Source organism: Eschrichtius robustus, chromosome 17 (assembly GCF_028021215.1).
Source record: "Eschrichtius robustus isolate mEscRob2 chromosome 17, mEscRob2.pri, whole genome shotgun sequence".
Taxonomy (NCBI): Eukaryota; Metazoa; Chordata; class Mammalia; order Artiodactyla; family Eschrichtiidae; genus Eschrichtius; species Eschrichtius robustus.
In genome coordinates, this window is record NC_090840.1 from 13,839,279 (window position 1) to 13,865,437 (window position 26,159).

Consider the following 26,159-nt stretch of genomic DNA (forward strand, 5'->3'; position numbering starts at 1 on the left):
TAGAACTCTGGAATGATCAGTATTAAAAATTTATCAGAGCCAAGAGGGCCATTGCAAAACCTCAAGACTATGGGCTGAAAACTGAAATGGCTGTGGAAATTTCTAAGTCACAAACATGAATAAAATGGATTTTTGTGTAAGAATGATAACAACATTAGTGTGAGAATAAATAACAGTTAGCGTTTCACTTTGGTGTAGGGATAATAGGGAATAGTGGTGACTGAAACAAATGAAAACTTGTGGCTGCCTTTGCTCTAGCCCATTGCAGCCATTCAGGAATGTGAGACCTTTGTTGATTTTTCCCTAGTGTTTGAAGAGAGAATATAGTTACTTTTATGTGAATGCTGTTATTTCTTTAAACGTTGGCAGTTGAATCAATGTTTTAACCACTCTGTGCTATGTTTAAAAATACCTCTACTAAGAAAAAATACCACTATTGTTCTCGACCTCTGCTTTAGACTAACTCATTGCCTTAGGTCAGTGGAAGTTAAATATCCAAGAAAGACAGCTACAATATACCTATTTTTACAGGCTGAACTGTGAGATGAGATGGTGGGAATCAAAATCACAAAAAACATAGCAAAAATTTTAAAAAACGAAAACTTAACAAAACTTTAAAAATTAACAAACGACACACTTCAGAAATGTTTGCATTTATTGTAGTTTTTATTGTAACCATCTCAATAAATTTCCTAAATTTTCACTTTTACTTTTAATAATTTTACACATGACTATAATTCCATTGAGAATGATTCTGATTTCTCTTTTATCTTCTGTCCATTTGACTTTCCAGCCACCTAACTATTAAACATCTTTAAAATTGTGTGTCTTGTGTGTAGTTAGTGCACTAATTAGCTGCTGACAAAGATGAATTCTTTCCTTGAGAACTCCTGAAAATCACGGTTCATCATGCTGCCTTTGGCGTGCTGAAGACAAATAGAAGACACTAAATAATGTTTTGTTTTTTTTTAAATTTTATTTATTTAGTTTTGGCTGTGTTGGGTCTTTGTTTCTGCACGAGGGCTTTCTCTAGTTGCGGCGAGCGGGGGCCACTCTTCATCGCCGTGCGAGGGCCTCTCACTATCGCGGCCTCTCTTGTTGCGGAGCACGGGCTCCAGACGTGCAGGCTCAGTAGTTGTGGCTCACGGGCCCAGTTGCTCCTCGGCGTGTGGGATCTTCCCAGACCAGGGCTGGAACCCGTGTCCCCTGCATTGGCAGGCAGATTCTCAACCACTGCGCCACCAGGGAAGGCCAATAATGTTTTAATTATCCTCAAATCCTGGGAGAAGTTTCAGCCAAAGGAGTTTAAAAAATCTGGATGGTATAATGAAAAATTATCTTTACCTAGGCTCTCAGATGGTGGTGATGTTCACTTTGAATTAATAGTTGTTCTGAAAGAGAGTAAAACATCTTTTGATGCAAAATTGAGCAGGTATTAAAAACTCCTCAACAATTATGACACAACAAATCCTTTTGGGTCTGAATCATAAGAAAACAACATTCAAAGGGCTTTTACTGGGGACTTCCCTGGTGGTCCAGTGAGTAAGCCTCTGTGCTTCCAATGCAGGGGGCCAGGGTTCAATCCCTGGTCAGGGAACTAGATCCCGTATGCCTGCCGCAACTGAGTCCGCATGCTGCAACTAAGAACCGCAGCTAAAGATCCCACATGCCATAACTAAGAAGAGCCCATGTGCTGCAATTAAGACCCAGTGCAGCCAAAATAAATAACTAATAAATAAATATTTTTTAAAAAAAGGGCTTTCACTGGATTTTGTGATATGCTATTTAGGTATCATTGTGATCTCTTCAGGCACCTGAATAATCCAGATGTGGCATATATATATATATATATATATATATATATTTTTTTTTTTTTTTTTTTTTTTTTTTTTTTTTTGTGATGGTTTGTAGAGTGATGGATGCCCATGTGTGGCTGTACCATTTTGCATTCCCACCAGCAGTGAATGAGAATTCCTGATTGCTCCATGTTCTCACCAGCCTTTGGTGTTTTCAGTACTTTGGATTTTGTCCTTTCTAGTAAGTGTGTAGTGGTACCTCGTTGTCATTTTAATTTTCAATTGCCTAATAACATAAGATTTGAGCATCTTTTTATATGCTTATTTGTCACCTACATATCTTCTTTGGTGAGGTATCTGTTCAATTCTTCTGCCCATTTTAAGTATCTGGTTGTTCATTTTCTTTTTGTCGAGTTTTAAGAGTTCTTTGTATATTTTGGGTAACAGTCTTTCATCATATATATCTTTGGCATATATTTTCTCCCCGTTTGCGGCTAGTCTTCCCGTTATCTTATCATTCACAGAGCAGAAATTTTAATTTTAATGAAGTCCAGTTTATCAGTTATTTCTTACATAGATCATGCCTTTGGTGTTGTATCTAAAAAAGTCATCACCCTACCCAAGGTCAACTATATTTTCTCTTATGTTATCTTCTAGCTTTGCATTTTGCATTTAGTTCTATGATTTGAGTCAATTTTTCTGAAAGATGTAAGGTCCATGTCTAGCTGCTGCTGCTTTTTAATTTGCATGTGGATATACAGTTGTTCCAGCACCGTTTGTTGAAAGGATTGTTCTTTCTCCATTTTTTGCCTTTGCTCCTTTGTCAAAGATCAGTTGACTGTATTTGTGTGAATCTATTTCTGGGGCCTCTGTTGGGTTCCATTGATCTATTTGTCTATTCTTTTGCCAATACAACACTCTTTTGATTACTGTAGCTTTATAGTAAGCCTTGAAGTCAAGTAATGTCAGTTCTCTGATTTTATTCTTCTTCAGTATTGTCTATTCTGTGTCTTTTATCTCTCCAGATAAACTTAGAATCATTGAGATTCACAAAATAACTTGCTGGAATTTATTTGGAATTGTGTTATATCTACAGGTCAAGTTGGAAGAACTAACATCTTGACGTTATTGACTCTTCCTATCCATGAATGTGGAATATTTAATTCTTCTTTGATATTTTTTATTCAGAGTTCTTTAGTTTTCCTCATATAGATGTTGTATATATTTTGTTAGATTTGTACCTAAGTATTTAGTTTTGGAGGTGCTAATGTACGAGAATTGGGTTTTCAATTTCAAATTCCACTTGTTCATTGTTGGTACATAGAAAAGCGATCGACTTTTGTATATTAACCTTGTATCCTACAACCTTGCTATAATTGCTTATTAGTTGTGGGAGTTTTTTGGTTAATTCTTTTGGATTTTCTACATAGACAATTATACATTTGCAAACAAAGGCAAATTCATTTTTTCTTTCCAATCTATATGCCTGTTATTTCGTTTTTTTGGTCTTGCATTAGCTAGGAATTCCGTACAGTGCTGAACAGGAGTGGTAAGAGGAGACATCCTTGTGTTGTTTCTGATGTTAGTGGGAATGTTTCTTGTTTCTTCTTTTTAAAACTTATTTTAATTTTTTATTTATTGTGGTATAGTTGACTTACAATATTAGTTTCAGGTGTACACCATAGTGATTCAGTATTTTTATATATTACACACCATACAAAGTTATTATAAAATATTGACTATATCCTGTCTGCTGTACATTACATCCCTGTGACTTATTTATTTAGTACCTCTTAATTCCCTTAACCTGTTTTGCACCTTCCCCACCCCCCCGCTCCCCTCTGGTAACCACTAGTTTGTTCTCTGTATCTGTAAGTCTTTTTCTGTTTTGTTATATTTGTTTGTTTGTTTTGTTTTATAGGGAAAGCTTCTAGTTTCTCACCATTATGTATAATGCTAGCTGTAGGGTTTTAAAAGACTTTCTGTAATGTTGAGGATGTTCTCCTCTAAGTTTGCTGAGAGCATTTTTTGTGAATGGCTGTTAGGTTTTGTCAGATGCATCTTATGCATCTATTGTTATGGTCATATGGTTTTTCTTTTTATACTATTGATGTGATGGATTACATTAGTTGATTTTCAAATGTTGAACCAGCTTTGCATATCTGGGATTATCCCACTTGCCTGTGGTGTACAATTCTTTTTATACATTTTCAGATTTTATTTGTTAATATTTTGTTTAGGATTGTAGAATCTAGTTTATGAGTGATATTGGTCTGTAGTTTTCCTGTGAAATCTGTCTGATTTTGGTATTAGGGATGCTGGTCTCACAGAACAAGTTAGGAAGTATTTCTTCTACTTTAGTCTTCTGAAAGACACTCTAGAGAATTGATATAATTTCTCCCTTAAATGTTTCATAGAATTCACTAGTGGACTCGTTTGGTCTGGTGCTTTCTATTTTGGAAGGTTATTAAATATTGATTCAGTTCCTTTAAATAGATATAGTCCTATTTAAATTGTATTTCTTTTTGTGTGAATTTTGGCAGATCATGTCTGTCAAGGAATTGATCCATTTCACTTAAGTTATCATTTGTGGTCATAATATTTTTTATAATATTCCATTATTATCCTTTTTATGTCCATGGGATCTGTGATGATGTTGTATTTTTCATTTGTGATACTAGTAATTTGCGTCTCTACTCTCTCTCTCATTAATCTGGCTAGAGGCTTATCAATTTTATTTATCTTTGCAAAGAACCAGCTTTTGGTTTTGTTGAGTTTTGCTATTGATTTTGTGTTTTAAATTTTCCTGATTTCTCCTCTAATTTTTATTATTTTTTCCTTTGCTGACTTTGGATTTAGTTTGCTCTTCCTTCCTATGCAAAAGCTTAGATGATTGATTTAATTCTTTCTTCTTTTCTTTCTTTTTTTTTTTTTTTCCTTTTTGGCTGCGCCGCATGGCATGTGGAACTTCCTTGGCCAGAGATTGAACCCATGCTCCCTGCAGTGGAAGCACAGAGTCTTAATCACTGGACCACCAGGGGAGTCCAAATCTTTCTTCTTTTCTAATGTATGCATTCAATGCTATAAATGTCCCTCTAAGCACTTCTTTTGCTGCATCCCACAAATTTTGGTGAGCTGTATTTTCATTTTTTTCAGAATGTTTTCATATTTCTCTTGAGACTTCTTATTTGACCCATGTGTTATTTAGAAGTGTATTGTTTAATATCCATGCATTTTGGGGTCTTCTAACTATCTATTATTGATTTCTAGTTTAGTTAGTTCCATTGTGGTCTGAGCAGATATTATATGATATCTATTCTTTAAGATTTGTTAGGATGTGTTTTATCCCCCAGAATATGCTCTGTTTTGGTCAGTATTCCATGAGAGCTTGAGAAGAATGTACTTTCTGCGTAGTTGGATATAGTTTATTGATGTCCATTATATCCAGCTAATTGATAATGTTGTTGAGTTTAGCTATGTCCTTACCGATTTTCTGCCTGCTGGATATTTTCACTTCTGATAAAAAATTAAGTCCCCAACAATGATAGTGGACTCATCTATTTCTCCTTGCAGTTCTATCAGTTTTTGCCTCATGTATTTTGATGCTCTTGTTAGACACATACATGTTAAGGGTTTTTATGTTTTCTTGGAGAATTGACATTTTTTTAATTACCTCTGAGAACTCATCTTGCTTTTGACGTCTGCTCTGTCAGAAATTAATATAGCTTCTTCTGCTTTGTTTTGATTAATGTTAGCATGGTATATCTTTTACCATCCCTTTTCTCAATCTATATGTGTTTTTATGTTTACAGTGGGTTTCTTTTAGACAATGTAGAGTTGGGTATTGTTTTTTGATCCACTCTGACAACCTCTTTTAATTGGTGTATCTAGACCCTTGACATTCAGTGTGATTCTGATATAGTTGGATTAATATCTACCATATTTGTTACTGTTTTCTATTTATTTCCCTTTTTTTCTGTTTTTGTCTTCCGTTCTTTCTGTGGCTTTAATTGAGCATCTTATTGATTCCATTTTCTCTCTTTCCTTAGTATATCAATTATACTTCTTTTTAAACTTTTTTTTAGTGGTTGCCTTAGAGTTTGCAATATGCTTTTACAAGTGATTCAAGTACACCTTCAAATAACACTATAACTCTTCATGGGTGGTGCAAGTACCTTATAATAACAAAATATTCCTAATACCTCCCTCTTCTTCCTTGTATCATTGCTGTCATTCATGTCACTTGTACATAAGCATGTGTATGTATACACACGTATATACACACATAATTGAATACATTGTTGCTGTTATTCTTTTCAACAAACTTTTATCTTTTAGATCAATTTAGAATAAGAAAAATAAAAGTTTCTATTTTCCCTTCATTTGTTCCTTCTCTCTGATTTTTTTTTCTTTTTTTATGTACATCCAAATTTTTGACTCATATCATTTGCCTTCTGTTTTAAGAACATTTACTCTTTCTTGCAAGACAGGTCTACCACTCCATTTTTGTTTGTCTGAGAGTTTTTATTTCCTCTTCACTTTTGAAGTATAGTTTCACAGGGTACAGAATTCTAGGTTGGTGATTTTTTTACTCCCAACACTTTAAATATTTCACTCCATTCTCTTCTCGCTGGCATGGTTTCTGAGGAAAAGTCAAATGTAATTCTTTTCTTTGTTCCTCTGTAAGTAAGGTGTTTTTTTCCTCTGGCTCTTTCAAGATTTTCTTTTAATCTTTGATTTTTTTTTCAGTTTGAATATATGTCTAATTGTGGGGCTTTGGGGGCATTTATCTTGTTTGGTATTCTGACCCTCCTGAATCTGTGGTTTGGTATCTGACATGAATTTGGGGAAATTCTTGGTCATTATTGTTTGAATATTTCTTCTGTTCTCTCATCTCTCTTTTCCTTCTGTTATTCCCATTATGCATATATTATACCTTATGTCATTGTGGAGAACTGTGGAGTTTTTGGATATTCTATCCCATTTCTTTCAGTCTTTTTTTTTTTTTTTTCCTTTGCTTTTCAGTTTTGGAAGTTTCTATTGCCATATCCTCAAAGTCAGTGATTCTTTACTCGAGTCTACTAATGAGCCCATCAAAGGCATTTTTCATTTATGTTACAGTTTTTAAAAAATCTCTAGGATTTCTTTTTGATCCTTTCTTAGAAGTTCCATCTCTCTGCTTTCATTGTCCATCTGTTCTTGCATGTTGTCTACTTTTTTCAGCAGAACCCTTAGCATATTACTCCTAGTTGTTTGAAATTCCTGGTCTGATAATTCCAACATCTCTGCCATATCTGAGTCTGGTTCTGATGCTTGCTCTGTCTCTTCTATCTGCTTTTTTTGTCTTTTAGTATGCCTTGTAATTTTTGGTTGAAAGCCAGGCATGATGTACTGTGTGAAAGGAACTCTGGTAAATAGGCCTTTAGTGTGTGGTAAGTAAGATGTTGGGGGATGGGAAGTGTTCTGTAGTCTTATGATTAAGTCTTTTGGTGAGCCTGTGTCCCTGAGCTGTGAACTTCACCAGTTTTTTCTCAGTATTCCCCCCTCCTTATATGGAAAAAGTTGGCAAGTGTAAGTTAGGGTTGAGTATTTTTCTTTTCCCATCTGGAAGACTAGAGCAGGCAGGAGTCAGCATTTTTCTTCCCACAGTTCAATTAGGCTCTGCTGTAACCCCAATAATGTAGACTCTGGTAAAATAGTTTCTTCTTGATCAGGCCTCATTAAGAAGAACAGAATGCTATGATGTATTTCAAAATGGTTACTTTTCCCCTCCCTCTACGGCACAGGAGAAGATTTCACTCTGATATTCACTGTGAGAAACTGGTAAAGCTCCTGGAGGAAAAATTCACAAAAGTGTGAGCCTTCCCCTCCCTCCTTTGACTGGGTCCCCCTGGAGTTTTAATCCTCAGACTTGTCCATACTGAGCCTCCAGTAATTTGTCAGTTACAGTTCAGGATTTCCTAACCTGTACTGCTTCTGGCAAACATTTCAGCTCAGGCGATTGTGATCTGGTAAGTTGTAATTATGTTTTCACCTGTTTGTGTGTTGATGTTTGCAGTAATGGTGCAAAGCAATGATGTGTAAAGCTGCTGGTGCTTTAGCGTGAGTCAACGCAGTGGCACCAAACTGTACTAGTTGTCACTGTATAGTTCACTGTCACCCACTCGCGTGGGTGGTTGGGGATGCCGGTTGCACTGAAGAATGTTCTGGATAAAGCTGTAAAAATTATTAATTTTATTAAATTCTTAAGCACATCTGTTTAATATTCTGTGTGATGAGATGGGAGAGATAGCTAGGTACTTTGCTGCGTATGCAAGTGTTACGGTTGTCTCCAGGGAAAGACTGGGTATGATTGAGTTGCTATGGAACATCATATTTACTTGAAACAGCAGCTGTGGGATGAACTGTGGTTTCAGATTTGGGGTATTTGGGTATTTGGAAGATATTTTCTCAAAAAAGAATGAAGTGAGCCTGTCATTGCAAGAAAAAAAAACTGATAGTATTTGCTTATGGTGATAAATTCAAGTGAATTTAGAATTTGGAAAATTTATGTCTATCACTGTGAGCTTGGCAGCTTCCTTATACTTACAGACTTTTCTAATGAGTTGGATATACTGATATTAACTAATGTGATGTGTTTTTTTAATATTGAATAATGAAATTTGTTAATATTTGGAAGATATGCATAACTCTCAGTGAATCATTATTAAAAAATGTACAACATCAAACATGGATAAAAGGTCTCTTCAAATTCCAAGATAGGTCAATGGATTTTAAGGTAACAGAGTACGAAAAGTTCACTGATACGGTTTCAGATTCCCCATCATGACTACCTTTAAGAAACTACCACTTATTGAATTTTGTTGTTGTATTAAAGAAGAATATTCACAACTCACTGAAAATGTTATAACAATAAACATATTTTTCCCTTTTCCAACTATCATTGAAAGTATGTTTCCAAACAATATATCACAATGCATTGAAGCATTTGAGAATTCAGCTATTTTCTATTAAGCCAGACATTAAAGAAATTTGCATTATTATAAGATAGTACCATACTTCGTACTAAAATTTTTTAGGAAAAGATAGCTGTTTTTCGTAAAAGTATGTTATATATGTTAACATGTAATGGGCTTATAATTGTTAATTTTAAATAAATTTGTAAATAAATGAATTTTTTGGATAGCAAATATTAAAATTTTCCTTAGTTTTAGTTGCTAACATATTAAATATTGATAGATAATAATACACATAAATAAAAGCTCTTTGTGGTTCTCCGTAATTTTTAAGAGTGTAAAGGAGTCCTGAGATTAAAATGTTTAAGAACCACTGCCAAGAACAATGCTTATCATTGAATTTTGTTTAGTGGTTAATAGTTAATATGTATTTAAATTTACAGACCTTAACACCACAGTATGCATGTCTATTACTTTTTTTCATGTTAAATAAAGGAGTCCTGCTCAAAAAATTGGGACTCAATGGGTGTTCAGGAAAAAGTGAGATCCAGTGGACTGGAGAATTTATGAAGGATTTGCCAAAAGTATAATAAGGGAACATAAAACGTAACTCGAACGATGAATTGAGCTAGTATTTTCTAGCTTAAAAAATAAACTGTTCCTTATGCTAAATTCACCTCCATATCTCTGCTCCCTCTCTCAGCAAAACTTTAAAAACTTTTAAACGTTTTCTGTGATTATAGACTCCATCTTTTTATTTTCCATTTCTCCTTCTATCCATTCATTTGGGAGTGCCATGGTCAAGATCACCAGTGACCGACCTTGTGTTATCAAGTCATATATCTGTACCTTACCTGAATTCTCAGCACTGTTAAAGCGATTGACCACCCCTTCTTTCTTGAAGCCCTCTCTCTGTTGGCTTTTGTGACACTATACTCTCCTGGTTTTGCTCCTTCCTACCTTACTGGCTTCTTTGGTTTCTCTTCTTCTGCTTGACCTCTAAATGTTAGAGTGCCCTCAAGGTTATGTCCTGGGGCTTTTTTTTCTTCTCTATCTATATACTTTCTCCAATGAACTGGGGCCAGCTGTCTCTTCTCTCTTCCCTGAGTTATGAACACTTTCCCTTGGTTATGTCTTTGTGCCAGGGGCACTCAACTCTTTAACTTCAGCCTCGAACTCCCCTCAGAAACCAAGATCAGTACAGCTACCTCCCTACTTGAGATCTCTACATTGGTGTTCAGTAGGCATCTCAAATTCAACATGACCAGGACAAGCTGATTCTCCCACTCCAACAATTACTCCTCATTTCGACTTCTCCATTCCAATAAAATGGCACCACGATCAACCAGGTATTCAAGGCAAACTCAAATGACAAGACTTTTTCACTTAATAGGACTTTGTTTTTTTTCTCAGGAAGACAAAACAAAACACTGTCTTCCAAAGAATTTTGATGTCATAATATTGTTTTAAGTTCAAGAGGTAAAAGGAAAATATTTACTCTTATTTTTTCCACATATTTTCATGAAATGAGTACACTTTTTCCTGCAATAGTGCGGCTTCTCTTAAATCCTTCATATGTAAAATTTATCCATCTCTATTGATATTAAATAGCCATAGTTTCAAGGTGACAGGTTGCTGCTAAAATCATTCTGAATGTAGAATATTTATAGGAGTAATAAGGTTTAATCCCTGTATGATATGAAATTCAGATTGGCATCAGGTATCTAGAATTAAAAGTGCGAACTGTTAAAATCTGTGCGATATTTGAGAGTGATCTGTGTGTGCCTGACTGATGAAAAGAGTGGGAAGGACAAAAATGAGTTGAGAAAGATTATCATTTAGTACACTGAAATTATAAGATAAGCAAATGCATTCTGAGAATAAAACTCATCATGGACTTTACTTTTGAGCTGGCAGTGGCCCAGGTGGACAGACAAGGCCAAAGGGGATTGCTGTCATCTCCCTATTATATCTGAAAGAGTTTTCTTCCTTCTTTTGATTTCTTGGTAGCAAACTTGTGACATTTTTAGCTTTCTCAAACTTTAATGTATCACATTTAATACATTTTATCAAACTCTTGTTGAGAGGAAAACGTGGAGCAAATTGAAGAGAAGGTGAGGTGAGCTCTCTGAATGGGAAGAAAGCAGCCCACGACTAGAGTGATATCTGGGAATACACTGTACAACATCATCGTCAGGGGAGCGCTGGTTTGCTGAGTATGTGCTGTGCTAATTACACACCTGCAAACTGGAGGTGCAGGGAGGGGCCCCTGCGAGCCTCCCTTCCTCCAAAGGTGACCTAGGCTGTCTTACCTGGCTCACCTGTCTCTGCATCTCCCGAGCCTTCAGAGATTATTATCACCTGTTTACGCAGCCCAGATTGTGATTTTCATTGTTGGGGTAGGGTCCTCTGGTGAGGTATCAGGAACCCCAAATGGCTGAGCGAGAGGGTACTGTACATAGAGGGAGTATGACCTGGAGTTGAAAGTTAAGGTGAAATAAGTGAACCCGTTTTTCCCATTGAGTCTTACTCATTTGTTTCACAGTCTGTTTCTTTAGTCTTTGGAAGAATAAACATAAAGATCATCAGACTGTGGTCTCTGGACCAAGTGTATTAGGGAACTTGCTCAAAATGCAGATTTCTGGGTCCTAAACCAATCTGTTGAATCAGACCTTCTGGGGACAGGGCTGGAGAATCTGCATTTGGAAGAAACTCTCCAAGTCTTATACACAGTGAAAAGTTTGAGGACCGCTGGCATTAAAAGCCATTTTCTGGTACTTATTTTCCATATATTTGTATCAGAATGAAGATGATCTAATTCTGATGAAATTCTGAACCAAGGAGAATGAATGAATACAGAGATAAAACAACATATTAAATCTCATGTGTTTTTGTGACTAGGGTATTAATGCTTCCTTGATTGATAGGAGAAAGATTAAATGCCCCAGTTACCAAAGTCTGAAATGACTCTGTAGATTCTGGTTGTTAAAGGATGATTCTGAGAACACGTTGTTTATCTTCAGAGAGGAAGACTTACACATTTTGTAAAAAATGTCAGAGTTTTCATGATTTTTCCCCCTGAGCAAACTATCTTAAATCTGCCTTCACTGTTGTATAAAATGAGGCTCTTGGGAAAAATAAATGCTTGGCTAGAAATGCTAAGAAGTTCCAGGTTTTCTTTCATATGCAGTTAAACAAAAAGTTCTGTATTGTCAGGGAGGATTGAAGATAAAAAGTCAGATAAAGATAGAGTTTACTTTATTAGCTTGTATGTTTCCTTCTACCTCATAGTTTGATTCATTTTCACTACCTCCTGTCTTCAATTTGTTGGTTTCAGAATTTGACTGAGTTCAGTTTATGAAGATAAGGTTTATACACGTAGAAGTGAAGTTTAAGTTTTGCTTGCACGAGAGGTTATGTTTCCTATGTGGTTAATGTGAAATGTAAACTCAGCAACCAAAGCAACCGTGCTGTTTTAAGACTAAACGGAAAGAGCTAAGGAGCATTTTTAGTATAGGTATATGGAAAACTATTCAAGAAAAACAAAACTAAAATTAAAAATTAGACTAACACTAATTAAAATGGGCACTTAAAGTCAGAAAATTCGAAAATCTCTCTCCATTGCCAATTATACCTAACTTTAGATAATATTTCAAAAGATTGTATCACGTTTCCAATAAAAAAGTTAAGGTGACATCCAATACTTTCATATTCATTTTATTTAATTCAGCTGAATTCTTTCATTCATTTGAGGCTGTCAGTACTGATGTGGCTTTGTAGTTATGGAATCTGAAACGTGAACTCATTGAATCAGGAATCAAGATGGTGCTGAAGCTAAAGCTAGGAGTGAGATCTGTGGCCCATTTGTTTTGTTTCCTTTAAATAATTTTGTTATTTTTCTTTACAAAAGTTACAACGTGCACACAGCCAGATAGTCTGACAATAAGAAAGTGTACAAAGGTCATCTTCCTACCACCTGGAGGTAATCACTGTTTGCATTTTGGTATATGCTACATATTTTTTCTTAGTATGAATGCACACTGACATTACACATGTGTATATATGTATATATTATATACATGTGTAATATTCGTATATATGATATATACGTATATGTACAGACATATACAGTTGTGTGTGTATATATGTATATGTATATATACACGAAAGTGTGTATGTATAGGTATGTGCACATCCAGTATGCTGTTTGGTAATTTTTTTCGCCAAACAGTATTTTATAGACATCTGTTGTATACACACATATGTATATATAATTTTCATCCCATTCCATTTATGATTGTACTTTTGCACAGTATTCTGTAGTTTGCATGTACCATAATATATTAAATGATCCCATTAATAATGGGCATTTAGGTGGTTTCCACTTTTGTAATCAATACACTGAAACCCCTTGTCTGAATATTTTCTTAGGATAAATTCCTAGAAGTAGAATTACTGGGTTAAAGGGAATGCCCGCTTAAAAATTTGAGATATATTGTAAGTTGTCCTCAGAAGTGTTGTGCCATTTTATACTGTTATTAGCAATGTCTTGAGGGTGATAATTTTGGAATATTATGCACAATCCTGGGTTTGTTAATCTTTTAAATCTTTGTAAATATAGCATGTCAATAATGAAATTCTTTTTTTTTCTTAAATGAAATTCTTACATTAATTTTCATTTGTTTGATACAGTATCTTGAGATTCCTTCAAGCTTCTATGTGCCCTGACTTGGCAGGTAGTGGCTGGAGTTCTGAAGACAGACAAGGGAAGGGATGATCTCACGAGGTCACTAGGTAGTTAGTGGACGTTGTCTTGAGGACAACGTCTTGTATTTGCTGGATAGAAAGTCTCGTCTTTTTTCCTTCTAAACTTTCTCTTTTAAGGCTCAGTATAAATAACTCTTTTTATCCTTTTTTCTTTGCTAAAATAATAGCTTATTTAGTCATGGGCTTAATGACCATCAGTAAGGGTCCAGATCTTTGAAATACAAATGAACTCATTTGCCTACCATAGGGCTGTGGAGAGCTCAGACCTGATCCCAGAAATACAAATTCTGGCTTCCTAAAACTTGAATGGGGCAAGAGGGGATGGGAAATTCTTCCATTCCTTCTTGAAGGTCCCTTTCTTTCTCCCTTCCTCCCTCACTTCCTCAATTTCTCTCACTTCTAAAGGGCTCCCTTTAGAATTTCTGGCCCTTTTGTTTGTATTAGAAATCCCATTTTTAGCTAGATTTTGGCCTTCTGTGCTTCACAAGACTTAGAAGTTTAGGAAACATTTGACTCTGTGTGTTTTACCGCAGAACTTTGAGATCTTGGTGGATACGTTTAATTCATATCTACGTGATCACTTTTGGCCCTGCCCCAAAACTATAAAGGAAATATAATTCCAGGTAGGAGAAGCAACGCACAAGATTTCTGCCTTTTACAACAAAACTGTTACACTCGATAGTTATTGGATTTTTAAACTTTGGTTTCTTATAAAAAACAGTTAATTCAGATCAACACTCAGTTATTTGATTAGTCCAATGTTGCCTTCATAGTATCTTTTCCTGCTTCCTGCAGGCATTCTTACACCGGATGAACCAGTGCGCTGCCTCGAAACTTGACAAAAATGTAACAGAAGAAACGGTGAAGGTGAGGAGGTGCCCTCGACCCCAGCACAAGGTCCCCTCAGATGAAATTTTACCCGTGGGATGTTGCCTCAGGGCTCGTCAACTTGTCTCCACTTCGGGGATAAGTTCTGTGCCAGTCACCAGTCATTGTGTGGTCAACAATGAGAAAAAGGGAAACTAGGGTTTGGGAAAAGAAACGGGGGTTATGAGGATGGTGTAGAGGACAGAGAGAAATCTTTGCCAAGACCTTGGAAACGTTTGAAAGGAGGAAAAAAATATCCCCAGGTCCAAGAACCTTCATGTCTCTTGAGGGGGAAGGAGCTGAACCATGTGTGAGGGGATTGCTAGAGGGCCTGGGGGGCAGGATGTGGGCAAATGCGGCTTCCAGTCTCTGACCCCTGGAGAGCAAACGATTTGGATGGTCCACTGGGGCAGAAAAAGTCCACACAGCATCTTCAGCTCACAAAGGTATAAGCATTTCCTTTTAAACTGTAGGGAAGGAAAATTGTGAAGAGTTTTGGGGAAAAAAGGGGGGGATGGTAAATGAAAATTAATGGTGCTATAGTCATTATTATTCATTGAAATTGTATAAATCATCATTGATATTTATTTTGGATGCCAACTTGCTGTTTTATTTTGCGGAAAATAAACAATTCCCAAGGACTTTATAGGCACATCTGACTGTTTCCCATTAAATTCAGTAGTAACGTTTATATTCTCCTTACCATGGAGTGTTTTAGTTTGGGTGCTTTTGGTTGCAAGCAAAAGACGCCTGTTACTCAAAGGGACATGAAGGTACTTTGATTCCCATAGCAGGGACTTCTACGGGCAAAGAAGCCCTTCCCCCAAAGCCTGCCAGCAAATCTGCCCGCGCTGTTTTACCTGCAGTCCGCTGTCCTTAGTGGGGTGGGACGACGACCATACTTGGATTCAGTTGCTCAGGATTGTCTTGAGAGCCGGGACTAGGTTCCCGGTTCCCAGAATTGTGTGGGAGGGGAGAGGATGTCCAGACAGAATGGGTGCTCTGCCAGCCGGGGGGGTGGGAAGGACAGCTCCCCACCGACGTTTTCAACTTGGAGAGAAAATACTCTACTCCCATAGAATGTTTTTAAAACTTGCTTCACTATTGCACTTACACATTTATTTACAGATGCTGTTCTCAAACATTGAAGATATCCTTGCAGTACATAAAGAATTCTTAAAAGTCGTGGAAGAATGCTTACATCCAGAACCGAACGCTCAGCAAGAAGTGGGAACCTGCTTTCTTCACTTTGTAGGATCAATTTCTGTTTATTTTAAAAGCTTTTCCCCCTAAAATTTAAAGTTTCACTTTTGGCACAGTAGTATGTGGGAATTCAGCATTAGAAGTAAAATCTGACACCAAAAGTTTGGGGTCTTTTAAGGCCAATGAAATCTTCCACTTAGAGCCAGAAAAGGGGAGAGGGCCTCACATCATCCATTTTATTCAGTGAAGAATAAACAGGCTTTTTCTTCTTCCCAACGAGTTAGTTTTTTGCATCCTCTGTAGCTTTGAATTCTAATGAATATTCAGGCTGTTTCATAATGAATGGATTTTTATGTTTCTCTCAAACATAGAGCATTTCTCTTTTGAGGCAGAAAATCCTTACTTTTACAATGGTGCGATGAGCCTTTTATTAGTCAAAACATTCCCTTGTTAATCGACTTGTGACTAACCTGGAGGTGAAAAGACCTGGTCCCTCTAGGTACACATATGCCTGCATCTGAATTTTTCTCAGAGGCTTGTACTGAACAGTGCCGAAGAAGAACAAGCCAGTACTTAGTTATTTCAAATTATATGTCGTGCTTGTATGATCATTTTCATCCCTTTGCACATGATAGCTGAAATTATTTATGCAATCGATTTGCAAGGTAAAAAGCCACCTGTACGGTGAAAATCGTTTTCAGAACTAAAGGGCATTCATACTGACAAAAGAAAAATAATGCTGCTATTTCTACCACTCTGCTGATGCTAATTTTCAGAATACCAATTTGAATCCATTTACTTTTCAAAATGCTATACAATTAGTGTTTTATTTAAAAATGTATAGGAGTATTTTGTCATAGAAATCAATTTTTGTTTATTTTTGATTTTCAGTCTTTTATAAAGTAATGATATGGAGTTTCTAGATCTGTATTTCTGTATGTGGTGAGCAGACTCTGTAAATGTTATTTTTAGAATCAGAAAATATTCCATAAAAATAATTATCTTAAAGGGAGAGACTCCTTGGGTATAGGAAGATCAAGCTTTCCTTGGGCAAAACTATAATCCACGTGTGTTTGTATCCACTTAATCCAGACTGTTCCCTTTCATGAAAGAATGCACATCTCCTGCCAGCTGGAGTAGTTACTATCTCAGTGCCGGGCTGCACATGGGAATCTTGCACCCTGACATCTATTTCCTCAGTAACACACTATGAATCTGTCAGCCATGAATTTAGTTAAACTATTTCTGAAGTTTGTTTTCTTCTGGTTTATCCCATCTCTTGAAATAAGTAATTCAATACATTTTCTACTGGCTGTATAAAATAGCACTCAGTGTTTCTAAATACATGTCTTTGAAATTTTAGAGGACACACTTCTGTTCTACCATTCAGTCACTACATTTTCTGTGTCTTCCTCTTTTACTGGGATATTTTACTGGAATATTTACTGGGATATTTGATAGATATTGATCATAGATACTTGGAGAAAATCTTACAGATGGAAGGGAGCTTTACAGATCAAGATGGTGTGAAATTTCTCCTTTTATGAAAGAATCCCTTCTATAGCATCTATGAAGGTTGTTGATCTTGTTTTTACATGATCACTTTTAGTCACAGCTCTAATTGTTAGAAAATCTCTATATTAATCCTGAATCTGCCTATCACTGCCCATCATGACCCTTGCAATTTCCACCCAGTGGTCCTAGTATTGTGTTTTGGAGCTACAAAGAGTTGTAAATCCTTTACAATAAATAGGACAGCTATTGGAAAGTAGCTACCATTCCCTTACTTTTATATACTAACAAACATCTCTCTCTGAGATGACCTCTCAGATGTAATATCTTCAGGGTCTGTCATTATCTCAGTCGCTTGTTGCTGACTATTCTCCACTTTGTCAGTGTCCTTCTTAAACACAACTGTCCAGATTGGTGCATATGACCTGCAGGGTACTATGCCCTATTGCTCTATGATCTGGCACATGCTTTTTCCCTCCACCAAAAACACTTTCCTCCCTCTCCCTGCTAGGGAATCATGGATTTATGTCTCTCTATCTTGCCCACGTATGACATCTTTTTTAAAGCTGTGTCTGAATCCTCCCAGCAAAGCTAAGTACTCTCTTCTCTGTAATCTGCTACCACGTGGTTCATTTAATTTTTATTGCATACATCATATTGGATTGTAATTAATACAAGTCTATCTCCTTTCCTAGACAATTCTTCATGGATCAGGGAAAATTTAAACATACTTATATATACGCATAGTATAGCTCTTGAAACATAGTAAACACTTAATAAAGTTTGTTCATAAACATCACACTTAATATTTCAAAATGGCTCATAAAATGACTCTAACTTATTCTTACCTGAATTCACAGAAAGACAAGTTTCGTATCTACGACGAATATTGTAGTAATCATGAGAAGGCACAGAAATTGCTTTTTGAACTTAACAAAATAAGAACAATCCGGACATTTCTTTTGGTAAGTATATATTTATGTATCACCATATGCTGTTATTTGTTGATAGGCCCACTAAGAGCCAAGGAATAGCATCCGTGTGGTGTAAAAACTGCTTGTATGACATCTGTTTTTAACATATCCCTGCTAGGAAGCTAGAGAGTCATTTGAGAAATGTAAGAAGTGAGACTGTAAATCAACTATATTTCTATATATATATGCTCTTAAAATCACACACACACACACACACACACACACAGAAATGAAATGAACAAAATGAAAAGAAGTGAGAGTTGGGAGAAGCTTGTTTATGGGGAAGCACTGTCATGCCCTCTCCTGGTTGATTATGAGTTGTGAAACCACAGGTTCTTAGTGAGAGAAGACATTTATGCCAGAGTTCACAGTTGCTTTTATATCCCTCAGCTCCCTAGAGTTTCATTTATTCTGCTAAGAGAGCTCTAAGTAGGGCAGTGACAGGAAGGAAATGCATCACGGGGATGGTAGAAAAGAATTTTCAAGATTGACTTTTCTCCTACATACATTCCATATTCAGTGTTCATAAAAAGAGCAAGAATCTGTATTTAATTTCTTCAGGATAGTACAAATAAATGCATAGTTTGGCAGTTTCTTGGACATTGCAATTGCCAGTGAGAACCACACTGTAAATAGAATTCAGTGAAATTTAACAAATTGTGGAGTGGAACAGACCTCTCCACGATCCAGTTTTAGAGCCTGGATCAGCTCATTTAAAATTAAAAATAAAATGCCCATTTACAGCTCTTTCCCACTCGCACCATTAGCTCCAGGCAATCATTGATTTGCTTTCTATCTCTATAGGTTTGCCTTTTCTGGAGATTTCATATAAATGGATTTGTACAATATAATCTTTTTATGCCTGGCTTCTTTTACTGAGTAAAATGATTGTGAGGTTCATCCTTGTTGTAGCATGTATCCCCATTCTATTCATTTTTATTGCTGAATAATATTCCATTGTATTTTCTTGTATTTTGTTTATCCATTTGCCAGTTTATGAACATTGGGTCAACAGTTGACTATGATAATGATGGACCTTGAAGATCCTACATATGAGATGTCATTTCAGAGAGAGAGATTTCTTAGTAAAGTCAGGAAATGTCAAGTTTGGGCAATTCTGAAGAATGCTGTTATGAGTATTCATGTCCAAGTCTGTGTGTGGACATACATTTTCATTCTCTTGGGTAGATACTAAGAGTAGAATTGCTGGATCATAGTAAGTTTATGTTTAGTTTTTTTTTTTTTTTTTTTGTAATTGCTCTAGGGACTACAATATGCATCTTTTTTTAAAAAATTAATTAATTTATTTATTATTTTTGGCTGTGTTGGGTCTTCGTTTCTTGTGCGAGGGCTTTCTCCAGTTGCGGCCAGCAGGGGCCACTCTTCATCGCGGTGCGCGGGCCTCTCACTATCGCGGCCTCTCTTGTTGCGGAGCACAGGCTCCAGACGCGCAGGCTCAGTAGTTGTGGCTCAGGGGCCTAGTTGGTCCGCGGCATGTGGGATCCTCCCAGACCAGGGCTCGAACCCGTGTCCCCTGCATTGGCAGGCAGACTCTCAACCACTGCGCCACCAGGGAAGCCCTACACTATGCATCTTAACTTAGGAAGTTTATTTCCCTGAGGTTGGTTATTGTTTTTTGTTTGTTTTGTTTTCAGGAACTTGCCTGGATTTAATTTGAGAATCTGTGTCTTTTGTATACGTAGCTGCTGCTGTCTCTGCTCAGTTTTTGTTTTATAACTTAGCCTTTCTTTTTAGGGGTCACTCCTCTGACTGGTTAACTTAGTGGTCAGCTGGGGATTTGAAAGAGGTGATTGAACATCATAATCCATATGATTTGTGGGTCTGTGTGTGAGTGTAGCGGGCGACACATTCACAGGGCAGGCAGTTTTCAAGTCAGATCTGGGTTTTTTTTCTCATGGGGCCATCTCAGGTCCTCTCTGCATGTGCATAGTCTGACATTTGCCCCGAGCAGGACTGCAATCTCAGGCCAGCAGAAATGTGAGCGTTCCCCATTTTTCTTGGGCAGTGTGCTAATTTTATCGACAACACTCCTGGGTGTGGGATTTTTGCCCTCTGCAGTCCCCTCTGGTAGCAGGTTTGCAGGGCCAGTGCTCCTGTGACAGGGCTACCATGCAGGATGAGCTGAGGATGGCCCTGGGGCTGGGGACATTTAGGGGGAGGATGGGAGGAGCCCAGGCAAGAATGCCACCAGCTCTCCTGTTCTTACCTGAAGTTCAGCAGTTTTTCATGAATAAACACTTCTCCGTTTGTTGTTTGACTTTAGTTGATTACCAGAGCCCTGAAATTGTTGTCTTTTACAATTTTGCTCAGTATAACAGTTGTTTTGGGGAAGAGAATTTACTCATCTCTTCTCTCTGCCGTGGCCAGAGGAAGTTCCTGTGCCCCTGGACCAATGGGGCTCTCTATGAACTATCAGAACTTTGCTCTCTCACTGAGGGCACTCTGTTCTCAGCAGAGCTGGCTCTCCACTAAATGTCACAAGTCCAGAGTGCTAGTTTTTACAAGATCCTACAGCATAGTCTGGTAGGAAGACCCTGGCTTTTATAGTTCTTGCCTTGGCACTAAGTGGCCACTAATTACCTGGATGACTTGGGGAAACTCATTACATCTCTGATGTCATTTTCCTTACTCATAAAATGGGGATAATAACAATCACCCTTTGAAAAACATTAAGGATTTACAGATTTGGGGTGATGATGTTATATTTTTGGGTACTTGCATATACTGTAACCGGAGTAAGTTTTTAGAATCAGTGGAATCTCTAGCAGCTTATTTAGGAAACATTCTTTCTGTCTACATAAGGAGAAAGCTGGCTCTCATAAGCCAGTCTAATAAGGACCTACTGTATAGCACAGCGAACTCTACTCAATACTCTGTCATGACCTATACGGGAAAAGAATCTAAAAAAGAGTGGATACATGTATATGTATAACTGATTCACTTTGCTGTACAGCAGAAACTAACACAACATTGTAAATCAACTATACTCCAATAAAAGTTAAAAAAGAAAGTGGCTGTTATGGAGAGAGTTTGCAATCTATACAGCACTAATAGACAAGGAAATAAAAGTGGGTTAGACAGTCATGTGTTCCTTAGGGTGCTTCAGCCCAGGGCTAGGTAGAGGGGGTGGCCACATTTATAAGGGGTGCTCACTCATACGGGGACACTGAAACATCACTGGAAATAGAATGGGCTGTAGATAGTTGTGTTACATAGGATTCCTCTGGGGACAGTACCATACACAGGTGGAAAGAGTATTTTGATGACCTGATTGCAGTAGGGGTTGAAACCCCCAAAGAGCATGTTTGAATGAGACATTTCTTTGCTGCTGTGTCTTCTAAGGTTTCTGGTGAAGTGCAAGTCATGGTGCTGGTTTTGCCGAGTTGATTGAACAAATTGGAGCTGAACTCAGGTGCTCAGGGCAGTGGGGGGCTGGTCTGCTTCCATCACTCTTCCTTTTGCTTCCTTTCCCACTCAGCACTCGGTCTCTCCTCTCAAGGAATGTAGGACAGTATTTTAAAAAATAGTGGTATAAAGGTTATAAATTATCAGTATGATGTTTGAAGAGCTCTTTTCTTCCTCAGTTAAATATTTATTATCGGCTTCCTCTGTGCCAGTCACCCTGATAGGCACTGCAGAAACAGGTTTTGACACAAGTTTCCAGTCTGTTATTTTAGGGAATTCCCTGGCGGTCCAGTAGTCAGGACTTGGAGCTTTCACTGCCGAGGGCCCGGGTTCGATCCTGGTCAGAGAACTAAGATCCCACAAACCGCGTGGCGTGGCCAAAGAAAAAAATCTGTTTTTTAAATTTTTTTAATTAAAAAATTGCTTTTAAAATCTTTATTTTAATTTTTTTTGCATTGCTGCTTAAACCACAAAATAAAGACCAGGTGCTTCAGAGGATCAAGCCTGTATTTATCAGAGTTGATTCTCTTGACCATCACTTTCAGTAAATGGAAGCTGCTTCTATTTCATCTCACTGTGATTGCTGATTTTGAGTTTTCTCCTTCCATCTTGGCTCTGTGGAGATCATATCTGACATCCTTCCCTGAGACTGCCTGGCCAGTGTCATTGGTGAGGTATTATACAAAGTGACTTAGAGATCACTGGATTAAAACAGGCCAGTTGTACAGAGAGGAAAATTAGAATTTTGAAATCAGTCCAAGTTGCATCACTAGCCAGTGGCAGAGCATGGGTAGAACCCAGTTGTCCTTAGTCCTGATCTTCTGCAACACCACATGACCTCCCCCTATAAGCAGGATGTATGTACGTATGTGTGCATCTATTTAGTCATCCGTCAGTACATTCTTTCTTCAGTACATCCATCCATCCATCCATTCATCCATCTATCCATTAATTCATTCCTCCATCTCTGTCTCTTTCTTTTGCCTCAGACTTCATACTCAGGTGAATATATGTGAATTCATTTTCAAGATAAAGATTCAGAACACATTTTGGTTGCTAACTAATCTGAAAGGCAAAAGTATTTCCTTTCTCTCCTGTCAACTTTCTTTGTGACTGAATGTGCTTTCCTCAGAGAGAGAAGCTATATAGAGACATGCTTTCACAGGTTTTCAGCAGAAAAGTTTATGATGGAAGAAAGTTTCACCACCTCAGGCTTAAAAATGTACATAACTGTCTTTATTTCCACCCCAGAACTGCATGCTACTTGGAGGACGGAAGAACACAGATGTTCCCCTGGAAGGATACTTAGTAACACCAATACAAAGAATATGCAAGTACCCTCTCCTTTTGAAGGTACTTTATGTGTTTACTTCATTGTTGTATTTCCCTTGTACCTGCATATTTTTGCCGATGATCTTTAAAAAATTTTTCTTTTAAATAGTGTGACATTCCAAAGAAAAGGCAAATATAGTTATTGGGAAAAATAGCTATTTTGTCAGTAATTTATATAGAGAGTGGGAAACAAATGTCCTCGGAAAACAGACTTTTAGTGCTCTTTGTAAAAAATACGCTTGTTTGAGTTTCCTTCAGCGTAAATGCATTAGTTTCAAGGTAGATCCCATTAAGTACATTATGACCAGTTTATACAGCACTTTGTCTACAGTGTTCCTTATCTTAAGTAAATTTGCTGTTGGTATATATTTTTTTTCATTTCCCCAAACATTGGTGATTTCTTGATGCTAATGAAGTTAAGGCTAAGTTACATAATTTCAGAGCCTGGTTTTTAAATCATTATTACAGGGAATGGTGTGGGTCACATGGGATAAAAAATGATAGAAAGTGGAAAGACAGTGCTAAGACAACACTGCCTCTGGAAAACAGGAAATGCCTTACGGTCGTAGGTCCATGGCCTCATTACAATGACCAAAAGTTTTATTATGAGAAACATAATATACTAATTACTGCTTATACTGCAAGGGTCTATGAATAGATTAGAACAGCAGTTCTGGAAAGGATGTTTTTTGGAAATGTAGCATCTGAATAGGCAGTTTGGGGTGGTGGTTGAACATTTGAGTTCTGAGTTCAAATCTTATGCATTCTGCTTACTAGCTGTATGACTGAGCTTGTAATCTAACCTCTTAAAGTCATGGGCTTTATTTATGAAACAGAAATGATGATGACATGATGAAATTATAACATATATCTAAAAGAATGTATATATGTATGCATATGTATATCTCTGTGTATATGCATGTGTATGCATATACATAAGGGAGTACCTAATAATTAATTGAGCTGATTTATACACATCATTTAGCATAGTATGTACTCCATAAATGTTAGCCATTATTACTCATGTATATTTGATTCTTTTAACATATTAATATATTAACTACTTCTTAGCTTCTAAGTTAAAAAAAAACCTCAGAAATGTTATGGACATACTAACTGGTGTTCTTACTGATTTACTTTTTGAGAAATAAATGTTATGAATTTGAACTAAAATGCATTTTTTCACTACAGGTTTTGTCAGTTGCATAAATTAGGTCTCAGTGAAAATTTTCTTTGAAAAGGATTTCTTCTTATTAAAAAAACAAGTTAAAGTTGCTTGCTTAGCTAATGTAGAGAGAAGCTCTACACACAGGGATGTCCAGGTCTGCAGAGCTTTGGCATGGGAGGATTGGTGCAAATGTGACTCCCATCTTTCGGGGAGTCCCTTCAGACCTCTGACTTGGTGACTCACATTTGCATGCGTTCTCATCACTCCATTTATTCCTAGTCCTGATTTTGGAATCCCGAGGGTTGGTTTGTTTTAAGAGTCAGAAGGATAGTGATATTAAGAGAAATATATCAAGTTAAGTGGTTGTTCTAAATCAACTCCTTTCTGGTTAAGGACGACCTCAGGTGACCTCACAGATAGGAACATGGACATATCCTTGCTTAGGAAGAAAGAGGTCGATTCAGAGCATCTTCAAGAAGTGGAGGAATGACATCTTTTCCCTTTTTTGGAAGATTATCTTAACAAAGAAACAGGAGAAAACTACTTGTGTAGTAGATATATTGGTGTTGATGGTTTTCTTTGTTGTACCATTGGCTGAAAAACTGAGCTGGTATTCTGGGATGATCTGCAATGGTTTTATTTATTCAGAGAAAAACATTAGGGGATTAGGCCGTGTGTTAAAGAAAAGATAACGTTGGTTTTATTTGTGGGACTTGGAATTATTGGGTTGGCCAATCAGCACAAGGTTCATAGCAGGTAACTGACAGATTATTACTAGTCATTTCTCCTGCTGTCTCACATTATCTAAATTCATGTCTCAACTCCAGAGATACCCACTGGGCACATAGACTGCAGGCTGCCTTCGCCAGTTCACATAATTTACAAATAATTCTACACTTGAGGGTCTCTGCAGAAGCCTACACATCTCCTTTATGGATTTGTGATCCAGTGTAACTATTTAAAGCCTTATCTTGGGAGTGACGTAATGTGCATTCTTTTGGTGCTAGTTCTATAGAGTGTAAATATTTTGAATGCATGGTCAAAGTTTATGGCAGAATTTTCAACAATAACAGGACATCAAGAGAGTATAACAACTGCATATTTTTCCACTGTATGTTAAGAATTAAGAAAATTCTTTTAAAGACTTGCCTCAGGATTTCTGTAATTGTGTTAATTACATGATGATGGCAACTGTAGTAAAGAAACAAATGACTAATTTAAAAGTAATGTGGTCACAACTGTCTAGACAGTGGGTGTAGATGTTTAATTTTGTGCTTCTAAACAAGACCTTTTATAAGATTAAAGATTACTCTAGTTCTGATATCCTGAATGGAAAAAAAATTAAAAGAAAGTAAAAGCAAAAAGAAAGCTGTTGAAGGGTGTATGGAAGTTCATTCATTGCGGAGAATGAACCTGAGTTGTTGGCGAACACAGCATAAATTCCTCCTTTAATGATGGAGTATTGTGGAATTTATAAATTGTTTGTTTTACTAGAGTATAAGACTATCTTTAAAATTTGCTTTATTTATGACATTTTTATAGTTTCCTCAAAAAATATTAGAAAATAAGGAACTTAAGTTATTTTTGAAATTATAGGACATATTCATTTAAATATTTACTATTCTTGTAAAGACTCTAGGAAAATGAAATCAACATATAAAGATGTCCTCCTTTTGGAGCAAAACTCAAACTTATAAAAAATTACATGCAGTAGGTGAGATATTTGACAATTCCAAAGGAGACGTCTAATTTAGTTTTTTGAAAAAACATCATTTTGAGGGAAAAATTAAAGTGACTGCAAAGTGTACAGGGGGTGACGCTTATTCATTGATTCAGCCTTTTGTTTTTGATCTTAATTTGTTGGAGTTTGTGATGTCACTTCTGAAATTGGCTCTCACGGACTTTGCAGTTTTCATTTCCTGGTCAGTCTGAACCTGCTGTCCCAGAAAGCTGAAGATCAAAGGGCGGTTTGTTTTTTGTGTATAAACAGGAGTTGCTGAAGCGGACTCCAAGGAAACACAGTGACTACGCAGCAGTGATGGAAGCCCTCCAAGCCATGAAAGCCGTCTGTTCCAACATCAACGAGGCCAAGAGACAGATGGAGAAGTTGGAAGTTTTAGAGGAGTGGCAGTCTCACATTGAAGGCTGGGAGGTACAG

The 26,159-nt window shown here is 37.0% G+C and overlaps 1 protein-coding gene across 2 annotated transcripts in view; it reads left to right on the forward strand.

Annotated features, from left to right (window-relative positions):
* PREX2 (phosphatidylinositol-3,4,5-trisphosphate dependent Rac exchange factor 2) overlaps positions 1-26,159 on the forward strand; it is a 291,158-nt gene that overhangs the window by 65,868 nt on the left and 199,131 nt on the right. For both annotated transcript variants that reach the window (XM_068525808.1, XM_068525809.1), the window contains exons 2-6: positions 14,315-14,386; positions 15,515-15,637; positions 17,962-18,066; positions 22,753-22,854; positions 25,992-26,153. In XM_068525808.1, coding sequence (XP_068381909.1) covers positions 14,315-14,386; positions 15,515-15,637; positions 17,962-18,066; positions 22,753-22,854; positions 25,992-26,153 — 564 coding nt within the window. The remainder of the gene's footprint in view (positions 1-14,314; positions 14,387-15,514; positions 15,638-17,961; positions 18,067-22,752; positions 22,855-25,991; positions 26,154-26,159) is intronic.